Source organism: Trematomus bernacchii, unplaced genomic scaffold, assembly GCF_902827165.1.
Source record: "Trematomus bernacchii unplaced genomic scaffold, fTreBer1.1, whole genome shotgun sequence".
Classification (NCBI taxonomy): domain Eukaryota; kingdom Metazoa; phylum Chordata; class Actinopteri; order Perciformes; family Nototheniidae; genus Trematomus; species Trematomus bernacchii.
Window position 1 is genome coordinate 985647 of NW_022987685.1, and position 23573 is coordinate 1009219.

At 38.8% G+C, this 23573-nt stretch overlaps 2 protein-coding genes across 7 annotated transcripts; both read left to right on the forward strand.

Moving 5' to 3' along the window:
- Window positions 1-11043, forward strand: LOC117487876. 6 transcript variants are annotated; one of them, XM_034136626.1, is made up of 7 exons: window positions 22-143; window positions 224-342; window positions 449-502; window positions 2688-2800; window positions 2904-3022; window positions 3195-3248; window positions 10628-11043. In XM_034136626.1, the coding sequence occupies exons 2-7, from the start codon at window positions 329-331 to the stop codon at window positions 10796-10798; spliced, it is 525 nt and encodes a 174-aa protein (XP_033992517.1). In that variant the 5' UTR covers window positions 22-143; window positions 224-328; the 3' UTR covers window positions 10799-11043. The 6 variants fall into 6 exon arrangements, with proteins under 6 accessions (XP_033992516.1, XP_033992515.1, XP_033992517.1 ...); XM_034136622.1 differs by lacking the exon at window positions 10628-11043 and adding an exon at window positions 3399-3920 and having other exon boundaries at window positions 30-143; window positions 2907-3022; XM_034136621.1 differs by lacking the exon at window positions 10628-11043 and adding an exon at window positions 3399-3918 and having other exon boundaries at window positions 31-143.
- A 6806-nt stretch (window positions 11044-17849) lies between these two features.
- Window positions 17850-23517, forward strand: LOC117487903 (carbohydrate sulfotransferase 12-like). The gene is made up of 6 exons (XM_034136665.1): window positions 17850-17921; window positions 18401-18516; window positions 18807-18973; window positions 21018-21161; window positions 21238-21545; window positions 22802-23517. Exons 2-6 carry the CDS (start codon window positions 18414-18416, stop codon window positions 23040-23042), a joined length of 963 nt encoding a protein of 320 aa, XP_033992556.1. The 5' UTR covers window positions 17850-17921; window positions 18401-18413; the 3' UTR covers window positions 23043-23517.
- The last annotated feature ends 56 nt before the right edge of the window (window positions 23518-23573 follow it).

A 23573-nucleotide genomic window follows, 5' to 3' on the forward strand; every position in this document is an offset into this window, starting at 1 on the left:
ACAAATGACTTATAGCTAACCTTCATTACTGACACAGTTGAAGTGAACACGGGGCGAGGTCACAGGAGGGAATATAAAACATTTTTTGTGAGGCACATTTCATTTTCCTTCATTCATCATCGCTGCAGCAGCTCAACTTTCAGGTCAGTTTAGACATGTTTACGCACTATAATAACAATTTTTTAAAGATTTTTTATTTCCCATTGACCCTTCATTATTTTAGTGACAGCAGCGATGGAAGCAGCAGTTTTGTCTAGAAGCAGAGCGGGGGGGCTGTTCTTCCTCTTCACTCTGCTGGGTCTGGTTTGCATCACGACTTCACTGATGGATGACAACACACTGGTAAATAACTATTTCACATTTTATTTGAGTTGTTCCTGTCATGCTTGTACAATCTGTTTCCGTATGTAACTGCATGTTGATGCTTATTCTAATGATGGATTTCAAGGAGAAGTACAAGAGAGAGGTACAGGAACTGGAACAAAAACGGGAGAAAAGGAAGGTGAGTTTTTATGTCGCTCACATACATTCTTAATACTCTGACAGGAGGAGAGAAAGCGATTTAATGAACTACAGTGGAAACAACATAGCTAATAGAGTCAGTGCCATGTCATGAAATGTGTGTTTTCTTTCCCATATTAGGCAAGATGGGACGCCATTTTAGAGCCTAAGAATACAAAAGTGCCCAGCTCTTTCTCGTTCTTGATAGGATTGGTGGAGGTATTTCTGCCGATCGTTGATGTCGAGACACTTAAAGGTGGGGTAGGTAATTTTGGAGAAACCAGCTCGAGTGCGCTAGAATTTGAAAATACACAGCCGGAAAAAATCTGCCACTTCCTTACAGAGCCCCTCCTCCAACACACACAAATGCGCACCTGACCAATGAGGGCACGAGATAAGTTTGTGCGCAGATGGAAGGCTGACAGGCAGGTAGGCCATCCAGTTATTTTAGCCGGGCCGCTAAAATGATTGGTCGTGCTTTTTACAGTACTACGGCTTCCACAGATGATATCTTTTTATGGATTTTTTGTCAAAGCATTTAAGATATTCATTGCTATCGGGATGTTAAGAGCATTCCATGGAATATAACAAAAAGTGTATCTCGAGCCGGTTTCTCAAACTTACCTACCCCACCTTTAATGTTGTCATACAAAATCAAATGTGGAAATTAGATCCAGAAATTCAGAAAGTTGAACAGGATCTGAGCAAAATGAAGAAATTAGTCAAAGCCCTGGAGATGTACAAAGCTGCTAGGCAACATTAGAAGATACATGAAGACTTTTAGAATTTTGAACATAATCTGATAGAAGAGGAGAATATAGAGAGAGCCCTGGAGGAGTACCAAACTGAGCTATAAAGTAATGTCAATCAGTGCCTCCATCCGATACTTCATCTATTGTGTTGGCTAAGTTTCTCGTTGGAATCACATTCAAATACAATTATTTAAAAAACAGACGTATTCACAGCCTCGCTCTCAACCTTCATTCTCAATTTCAGTGCAGCTGTCTGAGGAGCTTTTGTGGGGATTGGCAGAGCGTTTAAAACTAAATTAGGAAGGTATTTGTGAGGGGACACGCAAGATGACACATCATTAACTTACTTACATTTCATGGTGGATAACCCAACTATGTTTCCTCTAGTCTGTATTTCTGACCCATGATGATTATTTTTCCAGGTTAAAATGGTGTCATGTAAACATTGGATTTTAAAATATATAGGAAGTTAACAACTGGAATAATTTCAACATATGAAAAGGTGTGCAATGTGATGCTTAGCAAACTCTTAAAATATCAGGTCCAGACTGATGATGAAGATGTTTTCTGTAGCATTGGTTAAATATATTTGTTTAACCTTAACCAATGCTGGTTGGAATTTTAATATTCTAAGACTTTCTGCACGCATCTCTCTCAAATAGATTTAGAAAAAATACTGGAACGCATTTTAAACAACAAAGTATTGAAGGGAAAATGAAGTGGAAGATATAATAATAAAAATAATAATACATTTTATTTATAAAGGCACCTTTCAAGGCTCTCAAGGTCGCCGTACAAGGTACACAAAAAAAAACAAAAGTCCCAAAAACCCGACAATATAATCAATCAATAAAAACAGAAAAGCAGAGGACATGTGATGTGATCAGTGATATGCTCAAAAATGTCATCAAAGTTTAAATTGTAAATGTTTTTGATTGTAGTTTTTTAAAAGCATTGAGGCAAGATCAATTCAGACATTACTTTAATGTCCACGTTTGCTTCTTGAGTGATAAATGGATTGCATTTATTATTTTCTTAGTGAACATTCAAAGCACTTCACAACACAAGAAGCCATACACTGTTTCAAACACATGCACACACCTGTGGCAGAGGCAACCACACAAGGTGCAACCTGCTCATCAGGAGAAATTAACTGTACACACCGATCAGGGGATTTGCCTGAGAAAACTTCAACACGTATTATTCCTGTGAAAGTAAAACTAAAACAGAGTGTCATGTGGAAACAAAGGACTTTCTGCCCTGCATGTCATCACATTCTCATAGACAAGTATAAAGCTGGTGTGTTCCTGTAAAGAGAAACTCCATAATACTATTTATATGAAAGGGAAACTTAAGGGACAGCATGACGTAGTAGAAACACCAAGGAGTGCATGCAAATAAACACCAACTAACCAATAGCCAATCTGCATCAAGGCACACGGGGCGAGGTCACAGGAAGGAGAGTATACCACATTTTGAGGTGAGGCATCAAATCATTCCCTTCATCCATCACCGGTACAGACGCTCTCCTTTCACTCACATCACAGGTGAGATCAGAAACCTTCACTCACTATTAGATCAAATGTATAGACCTCTAAATATTTGAACATTTCTTCGAGTCTCCATTGACTCTAATGATTTGAATCACAGCAGCGATGGCAGCAGCAGTTTCATCCAGAAGCAGAGGAGCAGCGGGGGGGCTGTTCTTCCTCTTCACTCTGCTGGGTCTGGTTTGCACCGCAGCTTCACTGATGGATGAGAACCAACTGGTAAATAAATAGTGACTCAACTTCTAATTGTTATTGGAAACATCCGCATTTTCTTTCAGTTGCTCTTAAAACATGTTGTAATTCTGCCGGTTCATGCACCAAGGTGCAGCTAAGAGCTACTTTTATGTTCCCAAATGTAAATGGTCATTTTCATGATGGATTTTTTCTTTAGAAATATCTCAAGGAAACAGTTCAGGAAGTAGAACAAGACCTGGACAAATTGAAGGTGAGTCCATGGGTCACATCAATTATTTGGAGGAACTGACGGGCTGAGAGAAGTTGGCCTTGTTCAGAAGGGACTTTATGCACTACAGTGCACACAACACAGCAAATAGATTCACTGCCATCTCATGAAGTCTGTTTTTTCCCACATTAGGCAGACAGGGACACCGACTCAGAGTTCAGTAATGGATTCATGAGCCTCCTTGACCCAACGATGGCGTTTGTGAGGAAAGCTGCGGAAGGATCACCTGAATTATCTGCATTCACGGAGGAATATCTAAAGAGCACTAAGGGCTTCATGGAGAATGTTAAGTCTCTCATGGATGGGGATAATGAGGAGCTAGATGCAAGGATTTTGAAATTGCAACAGCGTCTGAGAGCAAGCAAGAAAAAAGTCCAAGCCCTGGAGGAGTACCATGCTGAATTGTAACCTCCATATCAACCAGTGCCTCCATGATACTGCACCTATTGTATCTGGGAGGTTTCTATTTCTTACTGAGCTGCTCCATCTTTACATTACAATGCACTGGCTTAGAAATCATGAATTTCTGTAATTTAAAATAGGTTATCGATAATAGGTGTGTTGACCTGCAACTGTAAATGAATACATGTGCTGTTCAAATGTACTATATTCAATGTTGTTGCTCAACATAATAAAAACAATGTTTGTATAACATGTCTTTGTACAGTGTTTCTGTCCTGAGGAGTTATTCCTTGTATTTTCCAGTGAAGTCAAAATGTGTGCTGTGAGAGAGGTCACTGCCAACAGGTTTAACACTTATTTGATCAAATACTGCCCCCTGGTGATCACAGTAGTATGCAAACCTAAAAAGGGTGTGTCAGGTGGAAAAAGGAATTTTTTTTTCTTTTTTTATTTAACCTTTATTTAACCAGATAAAAAACATTGAGATAAAATCTCATTTTCAATGCTGACCTGGCCAAGAAGGCAGCAACGTTACACATAACACATAACACAAACATATAAAATACAGAGAACATAACTAAGAAAACAAAAGACGAAAAAGCAGTCACTACATTGTGCACATTAGGACAGTAAGAAAAGTACACTACTTGTTACTGCAAGAGCAGCTGGTGGTAAGGACTTAAGACAACTTCAATTCAAAACATGATATAGAGACAAGTGCCATCAGTTTTAGGCGTGATTGAAGGTCATTCCAAGACCAAGGACCATAATAAAAAAGACTCCTTTTTCCAGCCTCAGTCCGTACAGTAGGTACCTGGAACCGTATCCAGGCACTGGGTCTGAGGTTGTAAGAGTCGCAAACTGGGGCAAATCTGATACATATGTAGAGTGGAAGCTTACCTAAAATGGCTTTATACATTCATAAAAACCAGTGCTGCATCCTACGCATAGTAAGTGAGGACCATCCAGTTAGGCTATACAGTGTGCAATGATGAGTCCTATAGGGTGCATTTGATATATAACGCAGTGCAGCATGGTAAAGTGGGTCAAGTTTGGCCAAAACAGTGGGACAGGCAAATCTATAAATGGTATCACCGTAGTCCAGCTGGGACAGGAATAAGCCAGAGACCAACCTTTTACGGGATGAAATTGAAAAACAACATTTAAGTCTGTAAAGGAAGCCAAGAGTGAATTTCAATTTCTTTGTTAAAACTTCAATATGGTGTTTAAAGTTCAGATTACTGTCCAACCAAAAGCCCAGATATTTGTAGGTATCAACAAACTCAACAGAGACGCCATCAAGGTTCAAGGTTCAAGGTTCAAGGTTCTTTATTGTCAATCTGACATAGCTACAGAGTAATTATGCAGTTGAAAATCTAGGGTGTCCTAAGGAATAACCTGTCCTGCATTAAATATCAGGTCCAGACTTATGATACAGGTGTTTTCTGTAGCATTGGTTAAATATATATTAGTTGAGCCTCTAAAACCCCAAAGTACAGAACTATTGACAAATTGAAAATTATGTGAAAGAAAAAATCAGAGATACTCAGTTCATATAAGTTATCGTAGGGGGGATTGTAAATGTTGTTTAGTATTGTAGTATCATTTCACACTTAAATTGTATATCCAGTTTGTTTCTATAAAACTCCTAATATATGATTTAAATTCAATGGGTCTAACTGTGATATAAAAGGAACACGGCTGGTCCTCGGCCACCTTCGGCCCCTTGTGAGACCATCGATGGACCCGCTGCGCCTACCAGCCTGACATCGGGCTGGATGACGCCGTCATCTACCTGCTGCAGAGAGAGGTCCCTCTCCCACCTGGAGAAGGCTGGGGACATCGTGAGGATCATGTTCTGGGATTTCTCCAGTGCCTTCAACACCATCCAGCTGCAGCACTCTGGGGGGGATCACCACCTCACCTCCTGGATCCTGGACTACCTCACCAACCGTCCACAGTACGAGAGGGCCAGGGGCTGCCATTCAGACACCATCATAAGCAATACTGGGACCCCCCAGGGGACGACAGGGAGTACAGGGAACTGACGCAGGACTTCACCCTCTGGTGCCAGAGGAACCACCTCCAGCTCAACGCAGGGAAGACCAAGGAGCTGGTGGACTTCAGACGGCGCCAACACAGAAGACACCATACACAAGTCAAAGTGCTCTGCAGATGCCTTTTCACAGAAGTCATGCTGAGTTGTTACAGGGTTAAACTAAGGTGTGAATATAACAGAGACATCCTTAGTGTATTACATAGTGTTATAATACCTGTGTTTTCAAACTGTGTCAAGTGAAAATGTGTGCTGTGAGAAAGGCCTCAAGTCAACAGCTTTAACATCTGATATAATCAAATACTGACCCCTGGTGTTCATAGCAAAGAATGCATTTCCCCTGAATGCAACAAAGGCCAACACAGAGATGGTCACTCAACACATATTGACTCTAAAACACCATGCTTCTACATCAAGCATTGTTGTTATAATCATTTGTTCTCTGCCATAGTGTTACACATTTGTCCTAAGACCTAATCCAAACAAATGGTTCTACAGGGCCATTCAACCTGTCAAGTCAGAGTCATATTTGTCCTACGTTCAATGTTGTTGAACAAAACAGTTCTTGTTTGTATGACCTCTTTGTGTATAGGTTTGTATCTACACCAATAGATGTTGGCCTTTTCCTGAGAAGTGAAACCGTCACATTATTTCTGTGAAAGGGAAACCTAAAAGGGTGTGTCAGGTAGATACAGGAATAACATGCCTAACATGTCATTACATTGTCAATCATAACACACTCCTGCAGATACAGACGCCATGGGGGAGTGACAGTAAGGGCATTTAAATGGTTAAGTTACTGTAATAGAACTGACAACATCTTATGAAGTGAAATAAAGAAGGTTTTTTATTTATTTCCATGTCTACTTCTCACATATTGTGTAACATCCTTTATTTTCACCTGGTGTTATTTATTAAGACACAAATGAAAAGTTCTGACTTTTAAACAATTTGCTGTCTGTCACTGTATCACAAATGTGTTCAACTGTCGGCCTATCAGAATAAATCAGCAGAACAAAATAACTTCATTCAAGGCCTCTATTATTTCAGTCTTATGTTTGTACTTCAACAACAGCTACATCTACATATTTTGTACTGGTTTGTCTTTTATGAGTTGTGTTTTGTTTCTCTGAATACCTTCACTAATGGATGTCGGTTTGTTCCTGTGAAATGGATCTGTCAAATACTATTTCATTGAAAGGGAAACTTAAGAGAGGCCTGACGTAGAAGAGATACTAAGGAATGAAGACAAACAAAACAAATGACTTATAGATAACCTTCATTACTGACACAGTTGAAGTGAACACGGGGCCAGGGCACAGGAGGGAATATAAAACATTTTTTGTGAGGCACATTTCATTTTCCTTCATTCATCATCGCTGCAGCAGCTCAACTTTCAGGTCAGTTTAGACATGTTTACGCACTATAATAACAATTTTACCTTAAAATTACAAAAAATACAATTTTAGAATATTTTATATTTCCCATTGACCATTTATTATTTTTAGTGACAGCAGCGATGGAAGCAGCAGTTTTGTCCAGAAGCAGAGCGGGGGGGCTGTTCTTCCTCTTCACTCTGCTGGGTCTGGTTTGCATCACGACTTCACTGATGGATGACAACACACTGGTAAATAACTATTTCACATTTTATTTGAGTTGTTCTTAAGAAGGATCTTAATTTATTTGAATCTGCAGTCTTTTGCGCTAATGTGTGGCTATATTACAGCTGCTGTCAAGCTAATACAATCTGTTTCTGTATGTAACTGCATGTTGATGCTTATTCTAATGATGGATTTCAAGGAGAAGTGCAAGAGAGAGGTACAGGAACTGGAACAAAAACGGGAGAAAAGGAAGGTGAGTCAGTTTCTATGTTGCTCACATACATTCTTCATACTCTGACAGGAGGAGAGAAAGTGATTTAATGCACTACAGTGGAAACAACATAGCTAATAGAGTCAGTGCCACGTCATGAAATGTGTGTTTTCTTTCCCATATTAGGCACTACTGGACACCATTTCAGAGCGTAAGAATACAAATATGCCCAGCTTGCTTCTGAAAGGATTGTTTGACGTATTTCTGACGATCGTTGATGTCTTCATGTCAAAAATGGACGTCGCACAAATTGCAACTTGGGCATTAGATCCAGAAATTCAGAAAATTGAACAGGATCTGAGAGAAATGAAGGAATTAGTCAAAGCCCTGGAGGAGCACCAAACTGAGCTGTAACGTAATGTCAATCAGTGCCTCCATCCGATACTTCATGTATTGTGTTGGCTAAGTTTCTCTTTGAGATTATGCAGCTTTGCACTTCAGCTTCAGCACTTTGGCTCGACCAAAAATCGTTTATAAATGTGCTATATAAATAAAACTTGATTTGATTTGATTTTGACTTATCTTAGGTTATTCACTGGCCTTGAAATCATGAATGTATTTCAACTGTTAGATTTCAAACGGAAAAGGAATTTGTGTTGACATACTGTACATGCAACTGTAAATGAATACATTTACTGTTCAAATGTGCTATATTCAATGTTGTTGCACATAATAATAAACTTTTTCTTTAGATTAATGGTATAATATTTAATATTACTGACCCCTGATGTTCACAGAAATTACACGAGAAAACCAAAAGGATGTGTAAGATATGTATAAAATTGCATGCAATCACATTCAAATAAAAATTTAAAAAACAGACGTATTCACAGCTTCACTCTCAACCTTCATTCTCAATTTCAGTGCAGCTGTCTGAAGAGCTTTTGTGGGGATTGGCAGAGCGTTTAAAACTAAATTAGTACGGTATTTGTGAGGGAGACACGCAAGATGACACATCATTAACTTACTTACATTTCATGGTGGATAACCCAACTATGTTTCCTCTAGTCTGTATTTCTGACCCATGATGATTATTTTTCCAGGTTAAAATGGTGTCATGTAAACATTGGATTTTAAAATATATAGGAAGTTAACAACTGGAATCATTTCAACATATGAAAAGGTGTGCAATGTGATGCTTAGCAAACTCTTAAAATATCAGGTCCAGACTGATGATGCAGATGTTTTCTGTAGCATTGGTTAAATATATTTGTTTAACCTCAGGACTCCAATCACTCTGAATAAACGAACACGACAGTTGCCATAGTCGGTGCTAATATTTCGTAATGTTAATGATTTGGTCTTCTTTATCTGTTTATTCAAACAATACATTCATACAGTTATACAGTGTGTTATTGTGTGCTGTTTTCAAAGCCTATCCTAGGGCTACCTCTTGCAGCACCATCTACAGGTACATTAGCTGAACTGTAATACATGGCAGGCTGTTAGAGGCTTAACACATTGCAGCTATTATGATTATTTTCTTCAGTTAGGAAAAAACTGACACTTTATTTATGTATAACATTTACAGATTGTTCTCCCAGTTTATAATGGAGATTATTTTTGTCATGAGCAGTTTATTATTTAATTTCATATAAGCCATTTACAACTCTTTTGTTATCATAGACCGGGCCAAAGTGACATGATGTGTCAATACAATACAAATTGTTCGCCAGTTTTGAAAACGAATAAAAGGGTTGGATAAAAAAACCTGAATTGTGTCTTGCTTTTTTACTAGACTGTATGACTGTCATGATTTTCTAAAAGGAATAACATGGTTTGTTTAGATTCACTGATATCCATATCAAATAAGAATCACCTGAAGCATTGAGAAATGTTGCCGTATATATATACTATTTTTGGATTTGGTTTTTCTTAATGTGTTTCTCAAATAGTCAAAAAGTTATGATTTTGAGACAAACCTGAGGGAAATAAATTGAAATTGTTGTTTGTGCCATAAAGTTAGGATTTGAAAACTGAAATAAATATAAAGGCTATAAGATGAAAATGCCTACATATAAAATAACACATTTATACATGTGTACATAAATTATAACTGTCCTTTGCCTCATTCATAAAGTATAAACCTTGGCATCTCACTAGCAGTGGCAACTGCAATCAGTTACAGCTGCCCTGAGTCTGTAGCCAAGTCTAATAACACCATTGTACACGTTGCTGTGTCAATACAGATATTTCTTCATGTTAATTATTTGTCTTTACTAGTATTAATACACCTGGTTTATCATAGCAAGCAGTCGAAACTCCCCTCCAGAAGCCACAAATGCCAAGGGAAGCATGTCAGCTGGGCTAGCAACCAAGGCACAAGGGAGAGGTCACAGGAAGGAGAGTATAAAACATTTTGAGGTGAGGCATCAAATCATTCCCTTCATCCATCACCAGTACAGACGCTCTCCTTTCACTCACATTACAGGTGAGATCAGAAACCTCCACTCACTATTAGATCAAATATATAGACCTCTAAATATTTGAACATTTCTTCGAGTCCCCATTGACTGTAATGATTTGAATCACAGCAGCGATGGCAGCAGCAGTTTCATCCAGAAGCAGAGGAGCAGCGGGGGGGCTGTTCTTCCTCTTCACTCTGCTGGCTCTGGTTTGCACCGCAGCTTCACTGATGGATGAGAACAAACTGGTAAATAAATAGTGACTTCACTTCTAATTGTTATTGGAAACAAATCCACATTTTCTTTCAGTTGCTCTTAAAACATGTTGTAATTCTGCCGGCTCATGCACCAAGGTGCGGCTAAGAGCTACTTTTATGTTCCCAAATGTAACTGGTCATTTTCATGATGGATTTTTTCTTTAGAAAAATCTCAAGGAAAACCTGCAGAAAGCCGAACAAGACCTGGACAAATTGAAGGTGAGTCCATGGGTCACATCAATTATTTGGAGGAACTGACAGGCTGAGAGAAGTTGGCCTTGTTCAGAAGTGACTTTATGCACTACAGTGCACACAACACAGCAAATAGATTCACTGCCATCTCATGAAGTCTGTTTTTTCCCACATTAGGCACAAAGGGACACCGATTCAGAGCTCATTAAGGGCAGAATGGAGAAATTGAAGTCTCGCATGGATGGGGATAATGAGGAGCTAGATGCAAATATTTTGAAATTGGAAAAGGATCTGAGAGCAAGCAAGAAAATAGTCCAATCCCAGGAGGAGTACCATGCTGAATTGTAACCTCCATGTCAACCAGTGCCTCCATGATACTGCACCTATTGTATCTGGAGGTTTCTATTTCTTACTGAGCTGCTCCATCTTTACATTACAATGCACTGGCTTAGAAATCATGAATTTCTGTAATTGAAAATAGGTTATCGATAATAGGTGTGTTGACCTGCAACTGTAAATGAATACATGTACTGTTCAAATGTGCTATATTCAATGTTGTTGCTCAAAATAATAAAAACAATGATTGTATAACATGTCTTTGTACAGTGTTTCTGTCCTGAGGAGTTATTCCTTGTGTTTTCCAGTGAAGTCAAAATGTGTGCTGTGAGAGAGGTCACTGCCAACAGGTTTAACACTTATTTGATCAAATACTGCCCCCTGGTGGTCACAGAAGTTTGCAAACCTAAAAAGGGTGTGTCAGGAAGGGAATAACCTGTCCTGCATTAAATATCAGGTCCAGACTTATGATACACGTGTTTTCTGTAGCATTGGTTAAATATAATTGTTTAACCTTAACCAATGCTGATTTAATTCTAAGACTTGCTGCACGCATCTCTCTCAAATATATTTAGAACAAATATTGGAACACCTTTAAACAATAAAGTATTGAAGGGAAAATGAAGTGGAAATGGACTGCATTTATTCCTTTCTTATTCCTCTTCAAAGCGCAAGCAGCCATTCACTCTTTCACACACATGCACACACCTGTGGCAGAGGCAACCACACAAGGTGCAAGTTGCTCATCAGGGAGAAATGAACTTTACACACCTATCAGGAGATTTGCCTGAGAAAACTCAATCTGTTGTGGCTGTTTTCTGGCCCCACAACAAGGAGCGGTCACGTATTATTCCTGTGGAAGTAAAACTAAAACAGAGTGTCACGTAGGAACAAAGGACTTTCTGCCCTGCATGTCATCACATTCTCATAGACAAGTATAAAGCTGGTGTGTTCCTGTAAAGAGAAACTCCATAATACTATTTATCTGAAAGGGAAACTTAAGGGACAGCATGACGTAGTAGAAATACCAAGGAGTGCATGCAAATAAACAACAAATAACCAATAGCCAATCTGCATCAAGGCCAAAATGGAACTCAGCCCAGCCACGACAGACGACAAGACATAACAGGATACGAACGAGTCCACCCACACACCGGAAGAACTACACATGCTGGCTATTTGTGTGTTTCGCAACATGTTCTACGGAGCATCTCTGCTGGGAATTGTAGTTTTAAAACACATTTGTAAATTTCTCATAATTAGAAGTTGCCAGTATTAAACTGTGTACACGTGTCCCTGGAGGTTTAGGGGATGGGAAACACAGTGGTGTTATCACATTTAAAACATATAATTGATAAATGGGTGAAAATTGCTTGTGTCCATCACGGGCAGCATTCATATACCCACATGACAGCTCAGGTCAGAAGAGCTTTATTGAACAGCTGGTCTTATGTCTGTGACCCCTCCTGTTGTTCATTGATAAGCCTGAAACATGCACCTGTCAAGGTTCAGAGGCACATTTAGCAAATATGGCAGTAGCCATCGATCATCTTCAGATTAATTGATGTTAAGAAATTATTGATTTTGATAACTATTTAAGCAAAGCCATAACGGTAAATCACAACCTTAAACACACAAGTTTATTTAAAGGATAAACCTCTTGTGATAAACTCGCTCGACATTGCAGAAAAAGGTGATTGGCAGCAGTGATCAAGTACTGCCCCCTGGTGGTCACAGTAGTATGCAAACCTAAAAAGGGTGTGTCAGGTGGAAAAAGGAATAACCTGTCCTGCATTAAATATCAGGTCCAGACTTATGATACACGTGTTTTCTGTAGCATTGGTTAAATATATGTTTAACCTTAACTAATGTTTAATTAACCTGTTGCATGCCTCTCTAAAATAGATTTAGAGAAAATACTGGAACGCCTCTAAAAACACTAAAGGATAGAACTATTGACAAAGTGAAAATGAAGTGAAAGAAAAAGGCAGAGATGTTAAGTATCGTAGCAAGATCATTGCCCACTTAAATTGCACATCCAGTCTGTTTCTCGTATCGACACTAACCGATTATAAAACCTCTCCTGTGTTTCTTCTGTTTTCTCAATTTTTGTTTGCTTTAGAATTTTGGTCAAACTTCAACTGCGCCTAGTTCTTATTGTTAGTGCGTCACTTTTACTACTTGTATATATACTTTTTAAAGCTTTTCATCAGCTAATGTTGATATTTAATTAGATACTGTTACTGTATTTAGAATTGTTCCTGTTACTGCTTTAATGCCCGCATATCTCAAAGGTGATCAATAAAGGTTTATCTTATCTTAAAACTAAAAAGGGCAACTAGCCTCCGCTGCATGTAATCACACATTCTGATAGACGATCATAAAACTGGTTTATTCCTGTTAAGAGAAAATGCCAGAGACTATTTCATTAAAAAGGGAAATGTAAGGGACAGCATGACGTAGCAGAGATACCAAGGAGTGCATGCAAATAAACACCAACTAACCAATAGCCAATCTGCATCAAGGCACACGGGGCGAGGTCACAGGAAGGAGAGTATAAAACATTTTGAGGTGAGGCATCAAATCATTCCCTTCATCCATCACCGGTACAGACGCTCTCCTTTCACTCACATCACAGGTGAGATCAGAAACCTTCACTCACTATTAGATCAAATATATAGACCTCTAAATATTTGAACATTTCTTCGAGTCTCCATTGACTCTAATAATTTGAATCACAGCAGCGATGGCAGCAGCAGTTTCATCCAGAAGCAGAGGAGCAGCGGGGGGGCTGTTCTTCCTCTTCACTCTGCTGGGTCTGGTTTGCACCGCAGCTTCACTGATGGATGAGAACAAACTGGTAAATAAATAGTGACTTCACTTCCACTGTTATTGGAAACAAATCCACATTTTCTTTCAGTTGCTCTTAAAACATGTTTTAATTATACCTGCTCATGCACCAAAGTGCGGCTAAGAGCTGCTTTTATGTTTCCAAATGTAAATGGTCATTTTCATGATGGATTTTTTCTTTAGAAACATCTCAAGGAAACACTTCAGAAAGTAGAACAAGTCCTGGACAAAGCGAAGGTGAGTCCATGAGTCACATCAATTATTTGGAGGAACTGACGGGCTGAGAGAAGTTGGCCTTGTTCAGAAGTGACTTTATGCACTACAGTGCACACAACACAGCAAATAGATTCACTGCCATCTCATGAAGTCTGTTTTTTCCCACATTAGGTACAAAGGGACACCGACTCAGAGAACCTCAATGGAATTATGAGCCGCCTTGACCAAACGACGGCGTTTATGAGGAAATTGGCGGAAGGTTCACCTGAATACTCTGCAATATGGGAGGAATATGTAAAGATTAGGGAGGAAGCTAAGTCTCTCCGTCGGGATAATGAGGGGCTGGAGGCAAAGATTTTGAAATTGGAACAGGATCTGAGAGCAATTAAGACATTAGTCCAATCCCTGGAGGAGTACCATGCTGAATTGTAACCTCCATGTCAACCAGTGCCTCCATGATACTGCACCTATTGTATCTGGGAGGTTTCTATTTCTTACTGAGCTGCTCCATCTTTACATTACAATGCACTGGCTTAGAAATCATGAATTTCTGTAATTGAAAATAGGTTATCGATAATAGGTGTGTTGACCTGCAACTGTAAATGAATAAATGTACTGTTCAAATGTACTATATTCAGTTGTTGCTAAAAATAATAAAAACAATGTTTGTATAACATGTCTTTGTACAGTGTTTCTGTCCTGAGGAGTTATTCCTTGTGTTTTCCAGTGAAGTCAAAATGTGTGCTGTGAGAGAGGTCACTGCCAACAGGTTTAACACTTATTTGATCAAGTACTGCCCCCTGGTGGTCACAGTAGTATGCAAACCTAAAAAGGGTGTGTCAGGTGGAAAAAGGAATAACCTGTCCTGCATTAAATATCAGGTCCAGACTTATGATACACGTGTTTTCTGTAGCATTGGTTAAATATATGTTTAACCTTAACTAATGTTTAATTAACCTGTTGCACGCCTCTCTAAAATAGATTTAGAGAAAATACTGGAACGCCTCTAAAAACACTAAAGGATAGAACTATTGACAAAGTGAAAATTAAGTGAAAGAAAAAGGCAGAGATGTTAAGTATCGTAGTAAGATCATTGCCCACTTAAATTGCACATCCAGTCTGTTTCTCGTATCGACACTAACCGATTATAAAACCTCTCCTGTGTTTCTTCTGTTTTCTCAATTTTTGTTTGCTTTAGAATTTTGGTCAAACTTCAACTGCGCCAAGTTCTTATTGTTAGTGCGTCACTTTTACTACTTGTATATATACTTTTTAAAGCTTTTCATCAGCTAATGTTGATATTTTATTAGATACTGTTACTGTATTTAGAATTGTTCCTGTTACTGCTTTAATGCCCGCATATCTCAAATGTGATCAATAAAGGTTTATCTTATCTTAAAACTAAAAAGGGCAACTAGCCTCCGATGCATGTAATCACACATTCTGAGAGACGATCATAAAACTGGTTTATTCCTGTTAAGAGAAAATGCCAGATACTATTTCATTAAAAAGGGAAATGTAAGGGACAGCATGACGTAGTAGATATACCAAGGAGTGCATGCAAATAAACACCAACTAACCAATAGCCAATCTGCATCAAGGCACACGGGGCGAGGTCACAGGAAGGAGAGTATACCACATTTTGAGGTGAGGCATCAAATCATTCCCTTCATCCATCACCGGTACAGACGCTCTCCTTTCACTCACATCACAGGTGAGATCAGAAACCTTCACTCACTATTAGATCAAATATATAGACCTCTAAATATTTGAACATTTCTTCAAGTCTCCATTGACTCTAATAATTTGAATCACAGCAGCGATGGCAGCAGCAGTTTCATCCAGAAGCAGAGGAGCAGCGGGGGGGCTGTTCTTCCTCTTCACTCTGCTGGGTCTGGTTTGCACCGCAGCTTCACTGATGGATGAGAACATTCTGGTAAATAAAAAGTGACTTCACTTCCAATTACTATAATAAAAGTGTTCTTATTGTTTCTAAATCTGCAGTATCATGCATTAATGTGCGGCTATATAAGAGCTGCTGTCGTGTTCCCAAATGTAACTGGTCATTTTCATGATGGATTTCCAGAAAAATCTCAAGGAAACAGTTCAGAAAGCAGAACCAGACCTGGACAAAGTGGAGGTGAGTAGGAGGGGAAACTTGATAGAATACGTAGAGAAATGTACATAAAGCCACAAGTGACTTTATGCACTACACTGAAAAACTGGCTTTAATTAAATGTATTATGCCAACAGATTTCTCATAACTGTATTAGGTTAGTTGAAAGCAATAAAACCACCAGACTCAGGGACAGTTTGATCCCACAGGCAATAACACTGCTAAACACCTGAGCTCTGTTAAGTGCCTCCATAAACATGCATCTGTTTGACATCTTGCAATTTACTTATTTATCTAAATTACAGTATTTAATTTCATCTTACTGTACAATATTTAATTTGACATTCTGTTCTTGTATATATCATATTCTATTTACATGTATATAGACTTCTTGCAGTTTATTTTATTTGTATTTTATTATATATGTTGTATTGTTGGAGGTAGGCTATACTCTACACTGTAGCTTACTGTATGTGCACATGACATTAAAACCTTTGAACCTTTGAATCTTCAATCTAATATTAAGTTGAACCTAATATTTGTTATTTAGACCTAATATTATTGCTTTCATCTAACCTAATACAGTTATGTGAAAGTCAACGGTTCAGTTTTTTCAGTGTACTGTGGACACAACACAGCAAATAGAGTCGGTGCCATGTCATAAAATGTGTGTTTTTTCACACTTTAGGCACAAAGGGACACCAACTCTGAGATCATTAACAACTATGTGAACCTCCTTGACCCCATCATGGCGCGAGTGAAGAAAAGCTCGGCAGGACCACATGACTACGCTGCGTTTGTGGAGGAATTTCTGCAGCGTGTGAAGGGTTTCATGGAGGAAACCAAGTCCAGTAAGGAAATGAACATTGGCATTTTGGAAATTGAACATAATCTGAGCGACGAGCAGATGATAATCAAAGCGCTGGAGGACTTCCAATCTGAGCTGTAACCTAATGTGGATCAGTGCCTCCATCTGATACTTCATCTATTGTGTCTGTGCGGTTCCATTTACTATTGTGCAGCTTTGTCTTTATGTTATAACTGGCCTTGTAATCATGAATGTATTCAAACTGTTTGATTTAAAATAGGATATTAGAGAAGGACAGGGTGTGAAATGTGTTGATGGACCTGTACTAGTGTGCTATTTTCAATGTCCTCGCACAAAATAATAATAAAAACTTTGTACGGCATGTTCGTGTACAGTTTTGTTTATGTAAATACACTGACTGATGTTTGCATTTTCCTGTGAAGTCCAGCTGTCGCACATTACTTCTGTATGCAAAACGTTAAAGGGTGTGTGAGGTACACAAAGGAGTAAACAGGCCTGCGTGTGATTACATTCAAATAAACAATCATAAACACACCAGCATCCAGACACCATAAGGGACATGCACTAACATCTTCATCAGTTAGTGCATGTCTATAGGTCCTGTTTGTGTATTTTGAGCCTATGTGTGTAATTGTAAGAGTGAAAAACTGAATTTCCCCTCAGGGATTAATAAAAGTTGATCTTTGTCATTCTACAGTTTTATTTATATATTTTACTTTTGCCTTTGCTATGATTCAAAGGAATACATTAAACTTACAAAAAAAGATTTAACATGTGGGGTCACCACACTCTAGGAGGCACGTTTATTATAATTTGTCAAAAAGAAATCTGTTATCACGATATTTCAATGTGCAGCAAAGCAACAGAAAAAAATATCCGTCATTTGACTTCATTTTGCGAGGAGACCGCTCAAATCCCTTTTCACTCCTTCATGTCTTAAAAAAACAAATTCCTGATTTAAAAAAGGAAGGCGGCAACCATGCACCTGAGATCCCGGATGAGGATTTGTTAAATAAATATTTGCTGCAGCACTCCTCCATAGGAACAGTGCTGTTCATCTTGTCTCCTGCTTTACAGTCAACCAGACCCTCACAGTGCACTTCATCCCAACAGCTATCAGCGAGGTGAGTGGTGTTTAAATGGATTGTAGTAGCATCAAAACAATTTGAGTTGTTTCATTATAACCACTCATGCATCCCTCTGTGAGTTAAACTGATCAGAGTCTGAGTCTTGTGAAAGGAGACGTGGTTTTTTGTGTTTAATGTATTTACTGAAGTGACGCCTTGAATTTCTGTAGCTCTTAGCTGCTTTTTGTAAATGTGTTCTAATTGTATGTGTGTTTCTTCGGTCCTCCCGTAGGACACAATAACATATTAGTTTCATAGATCTAGAAACCTCATTTTATGAATGTCGAGCCCAGTGCACTTTGAATTGAAATATTTGACACCTTCCTTTATGTCTTACACAGCACTCTGACTGGTATTTACACACTATTTATACAGTATTCAATCAGGAAGAAATGTAGGGATAATGGCTTTTACCATCATTCATAATATTTAGTGTTACTAAAATGTCAATCTTTTTGTTTCTGATTAATTGACAGCTCCCATGTTGCTATGGCACAGTACAGAGGATTCAAGCAGCTCCTCGGATGTGTGGCATCCATGTTTCTCTTTGCGTTGTCCTTTTACCAATGGGACATGTCACAACAAAAACGAGGTACAGTGTGTATATGTGTGTGTGTGTGTGTGTGTGTGTGTGTGTGTGTGTGTGTGTGTGTGTGTGTGTGTGTGTGTGTGTGCGTGTGTGTGTGTGGTTCTTACCGTTCCTGCTGTGCATCCTGTTTGGTCTTCCTGCTCCAGACACTATGTTCATGCTCCACTGCCTCTAAAAAATAGCAATTGAATAGATTAGTAAATGTTGGCGCTGCGACCTCACCCCACAGTGCTTGCTTTTGGATAATCGTGCCTCACATTAACACCTAAACAAACATTTTGCTCTTATTCCAGAGGAGAGGATCCATGAGACGCAGGAGCTGAGGAAGCAGCTGCTGAGAGAAACATGTGCCGGGGACAAAGAGACATTCAAGCACCGTTTAGAAGACGTCAGAGACAAAGAGCTGGAGAACCTCATTGTGGACGACAAACACGGCATCATCTACTGTTACATTCCCAAGGTGACACGCACAATACACTCTTATGGTACTAACTGAGGCTCAATGCACTCACACTGTGTCTGTGCAGTGAACCAATTAAGCAGTTTCCTTTCAATAACTCTGAAAAATATGGACATATTATGTTATTAACACTAACTCACTGCATCTAAATTAAATTAAATAAACTACTTTGCACACTTTTCCAATGTATACTGTATTCTATGTTTATAATAGTAGTAGATTGGTCTATTTTAGGAGTATTCTAACTTATTGGATACATTTTATATTGTGTATTATTTAGATACGCTAAAGACATTATCTCATACTGTTTGGTTTATTATTTCTATTTTTATTTTTAAATGTTTTTAACTCATGTGTAATGCCTGTTAACATGCTGCTGTGACAAAACAAGTTCCCAATTTGGGATGAATAACGTATATCTAATATAAACGTTAATCTAGTCCTGTTGCGAGCAGGTACATTTAAGTGTGAAGAGCAAAAAAGGTGGAATGCAAAGACAGAAATTCAATCTCTAAACCCATTGAATATAATTTCACAATAAAATAGCTTTTTATTATCTTAAAACCGATAAATAATCCTCTCGTAGACATCGCCCCTTTACTCCAACCTCATTCTTTTAAGCTTGAAAACACGTGGCACATTGAAACCAGGATATCTGCTGGTTACACAAGACTCTAAAACATGGCAGCCTGAGAGCTGAGATTTTTCCACCTAGAAACTAAATTCAGTTTCAGTAATCTTATTAGCAATTATTTACCCTTCTACTATAGCGTGTCGATCAGGGGTGCCCAACCTTTTTTGAACTGAGAGCTACTTTTAAAGTTGCCAGTCTGCCGAGATCTACCAGTCCAAATAGAGAGGCCTACTACCAGGTAAATACACACTTCTACTTGTATAAAACTGACCTTTGTACGATTAATACTTCATAAAATACTGCAGATCCTTTATCTTACCTCTTTCTACACACATACAAGTATTTAACTGAAGTTACACAACAGTGTTGTTGATACACAGTTGGAGTTTATTCACACGTCACATACTACAGTGGGTAATGTTTTCAAGAAACATTGAACAGTGCTGCCACATATGACACAGGGAAAAAAGAAAAGACTCTGAACCCTTTCTTTGCCATTATATAAAAATAGTGTTGCTACAAAAGTATAAATTAGGCTTACTAATAAGACAACTCAGATCTGAAGCTACACAGGAATCTGCTGCCAAAGTGCAATACAAAAGACAACATTAATAGAATCAAACCCTTATTTTTTTTGCATTTTAGTAGAGTATAAAAAGAAATGCCTTTAAAACAGGATGCAAGCAACACTAGTTTCTTAACCTGTATTGATAATAGACTATAATCAATTTAAACAGAACAGATCTTAATGTTTGCATTCTTATACCTTTTTGTACAATAATTATAAGCCAGGCTGCGGGTGTGTGTGTGTTTGGGGCTGGGCTTCGCTGTGTTTCGCTGTCTCGCAGACGGCCACTGGGCTCACAGGGGGAGGGGGGGGGGGGGGGGCAGGAGCTCCAACAAGCCGTTTAGGACAGAGAGTGAATACACATACTATACAGAGATGCTGTATGAGAAACCAATGTGAGTTTGGAACATTGCACAATATAAATGTATTTTAGTAGACCTCAACAATGGAATTATGATCAGTAGAAATGGCCATGACATGGGACCTTTAACAAAGACACTAATATCACTGATCTGCAACAACACTGGCTGTACATATGAAAACTGTTTTGCAAAGCCACTGCTCGTGCAATTTACGCTTTATTTTTGGTTTCAATTTATCTGCAATTTGTCCGGCTCCTACAATACTTTCATATGTTCGCTAACATACTGCTACTTACAGTAATTTTTCCATGGTGTACTTATTTGCATATCATTTTATTGACATGTGCTTGCCTTTTTTGTTATTATATATATCTACTCTTTTTCCTCTTGCCTTTTATTTGCACTGTACATTTGCTGCTGTCACACCTTACAGTACATTTCCCCACTGCTGCAGAATAAAGGATTTCTGATTTATAACAGGTGGCGTGCACCAACTGGAAGAGAGTGATGTTTTCCCTGACCCAGGACGAGCCGTATCCTGACCCCGTCTCCATTTCTCCTGATTTAGTCCACCTCCCCAACACTCTGCCTCTCCTGAACAGCTTCCCAAGACCAGAAATGAAGGTCAGTCCACACAATGACACATCAAAAGTGTCTAACGGTTACAACCAGGAAGCTTTAACTTTTTTCTTTCCTACAGGCCAAGCTGAAGCACTACACAAAGTTCCTGTATGTCCGGGACCCATTTGTGCGTCTCATCTCCGCTTACAGAAACAAGTTCCGGCAACACAATGAGTACTTCTACCAAGAATATGGCCGGCAGATTCTGCGCCTGTATGCAAACCAGCCTGACCCTCCACAGAGTGTGGACGAGGCCAACGCATCCGGGATGAGGGTCTCCTTTCAGAACTTCATCCAGTACCTGCTGGACCCGCTGACGGAGAAGAAGGAGCCGTTTGAGCCCCACTGGAGGCAGATGCACCGCCAGTGCCACCCTTGTCTCATAAAGTACGTTCATTCATGTCTGTTTCTGGACATGTAAAGTGATCTATGGAGGAACTACTTTATACACAAATTACACATGGAGCTTTAAAGGTCCCCTATTATACTCTTTTTCATCAATATATTATAGTTCTCAGATATATACAAGACATGTCTTTGAAGTGTTTGGCTCCAAATACCAAACAGATCATTGCAGCATCCCATAATCCCCTCTGTTTCAGCCCTGTTCAAAAGTACTGATTCTCTGTCTGTGTTTTGAGATGAAATAAGGAGCTACTCCCCACTCCCCACGCCCCTCTGAGAGATATTTGGTTAAAAAGAACACTCTAGGAGGAGATTCAGGTGATAAGGTGAGGGGGGGGGGGGGGGGTTACCTTGGTTGGTTATTGGCTAATGGTTACACAACCCAAAAAAAAACTTATGGCATTACGAAGTTGCCAAAATCTGATCAGCTCATTTTCAGACAGGTTTTTATATAAATGGATCAGGACAAAAGTGAGCGAATCTTTTTTCCTGAAATTTTCAGAATCTCTTAACGCAGAGGGGACACATGTTGATGTAGAAGAGACATGAAAAAGTGGATTTTGCATCATAGGTGACCTTTAAGTGCCGTCCATACCCATGTGAACCATCTAATCTAATCCAAAATTGATCACAAATGAATAATACTATATTAAACAAAGACCAATGCCCAAATATAATAATGAAACACCTTATAGAATTTACGCTAGAAACCACACTCTCTCTCTTTAAACAACATCAAAGAAATTCAAATATAATTGTGATAACAATTCCAGATGCAGAATTTGACTCTCACAGCTATAAGACATCACAGAGGGAATAACATTGACATTGGGTTTAAGTCCAGACAGTAAAAAAAAGAACACAATATTTCTTCTTAGATTTTGTTTAAGACCTCAGCATACAAGAAACAATTTGCCGGGGCAGATGATTGTTATTCATTATTAATGTGTTATTTAATGTCTGACTTTTAAGGATTTGTCTCTGAATGGACTACATTGAAAAACAATTAAGTCAAGCCTTGTTGATGTTGTTTCAATCTTGAGGTTTTCCCTGTAGTTTTGTGAATGTACACACACACACAGGAGGGACACATTTCAACAAGACAATTACTTATTGCTGCGGCTGAGACTGAAATAAATACAAGTTCAGAAAACCCTGGGACACATATTACAAAAGAATGCAATCATGTCAACACAAAACAATGCTGTGGTTTGACCTGAGTTTGTTTTACCTGCCAGGTATGATTTTGTGGGCCATCAGGAGACTCTTCAGCAGGACGCCTCACAGCTGCTGAAGATCCTAATGCTGCAGGGCGACATCCAGTTCCCTCCTTCCTATGAAAACATGACCACACCTGCTTTTCTGTTAGAATGGTTCAGCGCAGTGCCCCTAGAGGACAGGAGGAAGCTGTACGAGCTCTATGAGGAGGACTTCAGGATGTTCGGCTACCAAAGGCCTAGAGAACTGCTGGATGGTTGAGAGGAAGTCATGACCACTAACTCGCTGCTGAGCAAAGAACAATCTGTTAAGGACATGGCAAATACTCAACCACCTCAACTTAAGTTATTATAAGCATTATGGTTATTTACAAGGCATTTGTCTTTGCACAAAAGTCTGGGGAATTATTGTTTAAGGGGTTAGGATTAATAAATTAATACACAAAAGCACAAAAGACTCATTGACATGAAACACAGGTGGAACAAACCAAGGTGGGGCAGACAATTACAATGGCGGGAAAACAAACGGAGGAAGAAATGAAACAAAAAAAGACACCATGGATGGAATGAAGTCTAGTATGTTGGAAAAAAATGTTATAAAAATGGTCATGAGATAAAAATCATAGTACATCAAAAAGTCTCAACCAAAATGTCAAACTTAAAGGAAATGTAATATCAATGGAACTGTACTTATGGATCAATGTATTATATATCTTAATAAAGGTCCACACACTCAGTCAGAGCTACTTTACACACACTTGAAGAATGCTTACATGTTTGATTTCTGGGGGTG

What these genes read in the sequence shown, in the direction of transcription:
- LOC117487876 (XM_034136621.1), top strand. An exon ending in AAAAACGGGAGAAAAGGAAG is followed by an intron (nt 503 to 2,687) that starts GTGAGTTTTTAT and finishes ATCTGCATCAAG; the next exon opens with GCACACGGGGCGAGGTCACA. An exon ending in TCCTTTCACTCACATCACAG is followed by an intron (nt 2,801 to 2,903) that starts GTGAGATCAGAA and finishes TTTGAATCACAG; the next exon opens with CAGCGATGGCAGCAGCAGTT.
- LOC117487903 (XM_034136665.1), top strand. Translation starts at nt 18,414, where the DNA reads ATGGCACAGTACAGAGGATTCAAGCAGCTCCTCGGATGTGTGGCATCC. An exon ending in TCTACTGTTACATTCCCAAG is followed by an intron (nt 18,974 to 21,017) that starts GTGACACGCACA and finishes GATTTATAACAG; the next exon opens with GTGGCGTGCACCAACTGGAA. An exon ending in TGCCACCCTTGTCTCATAAA is followed by an intron (nt 21,546 to 22,801) that starts GTACGTTCATTC and finishes TTTACCTGCCAG; the next exon opens with GTATGATTTTGTGGGCCATC.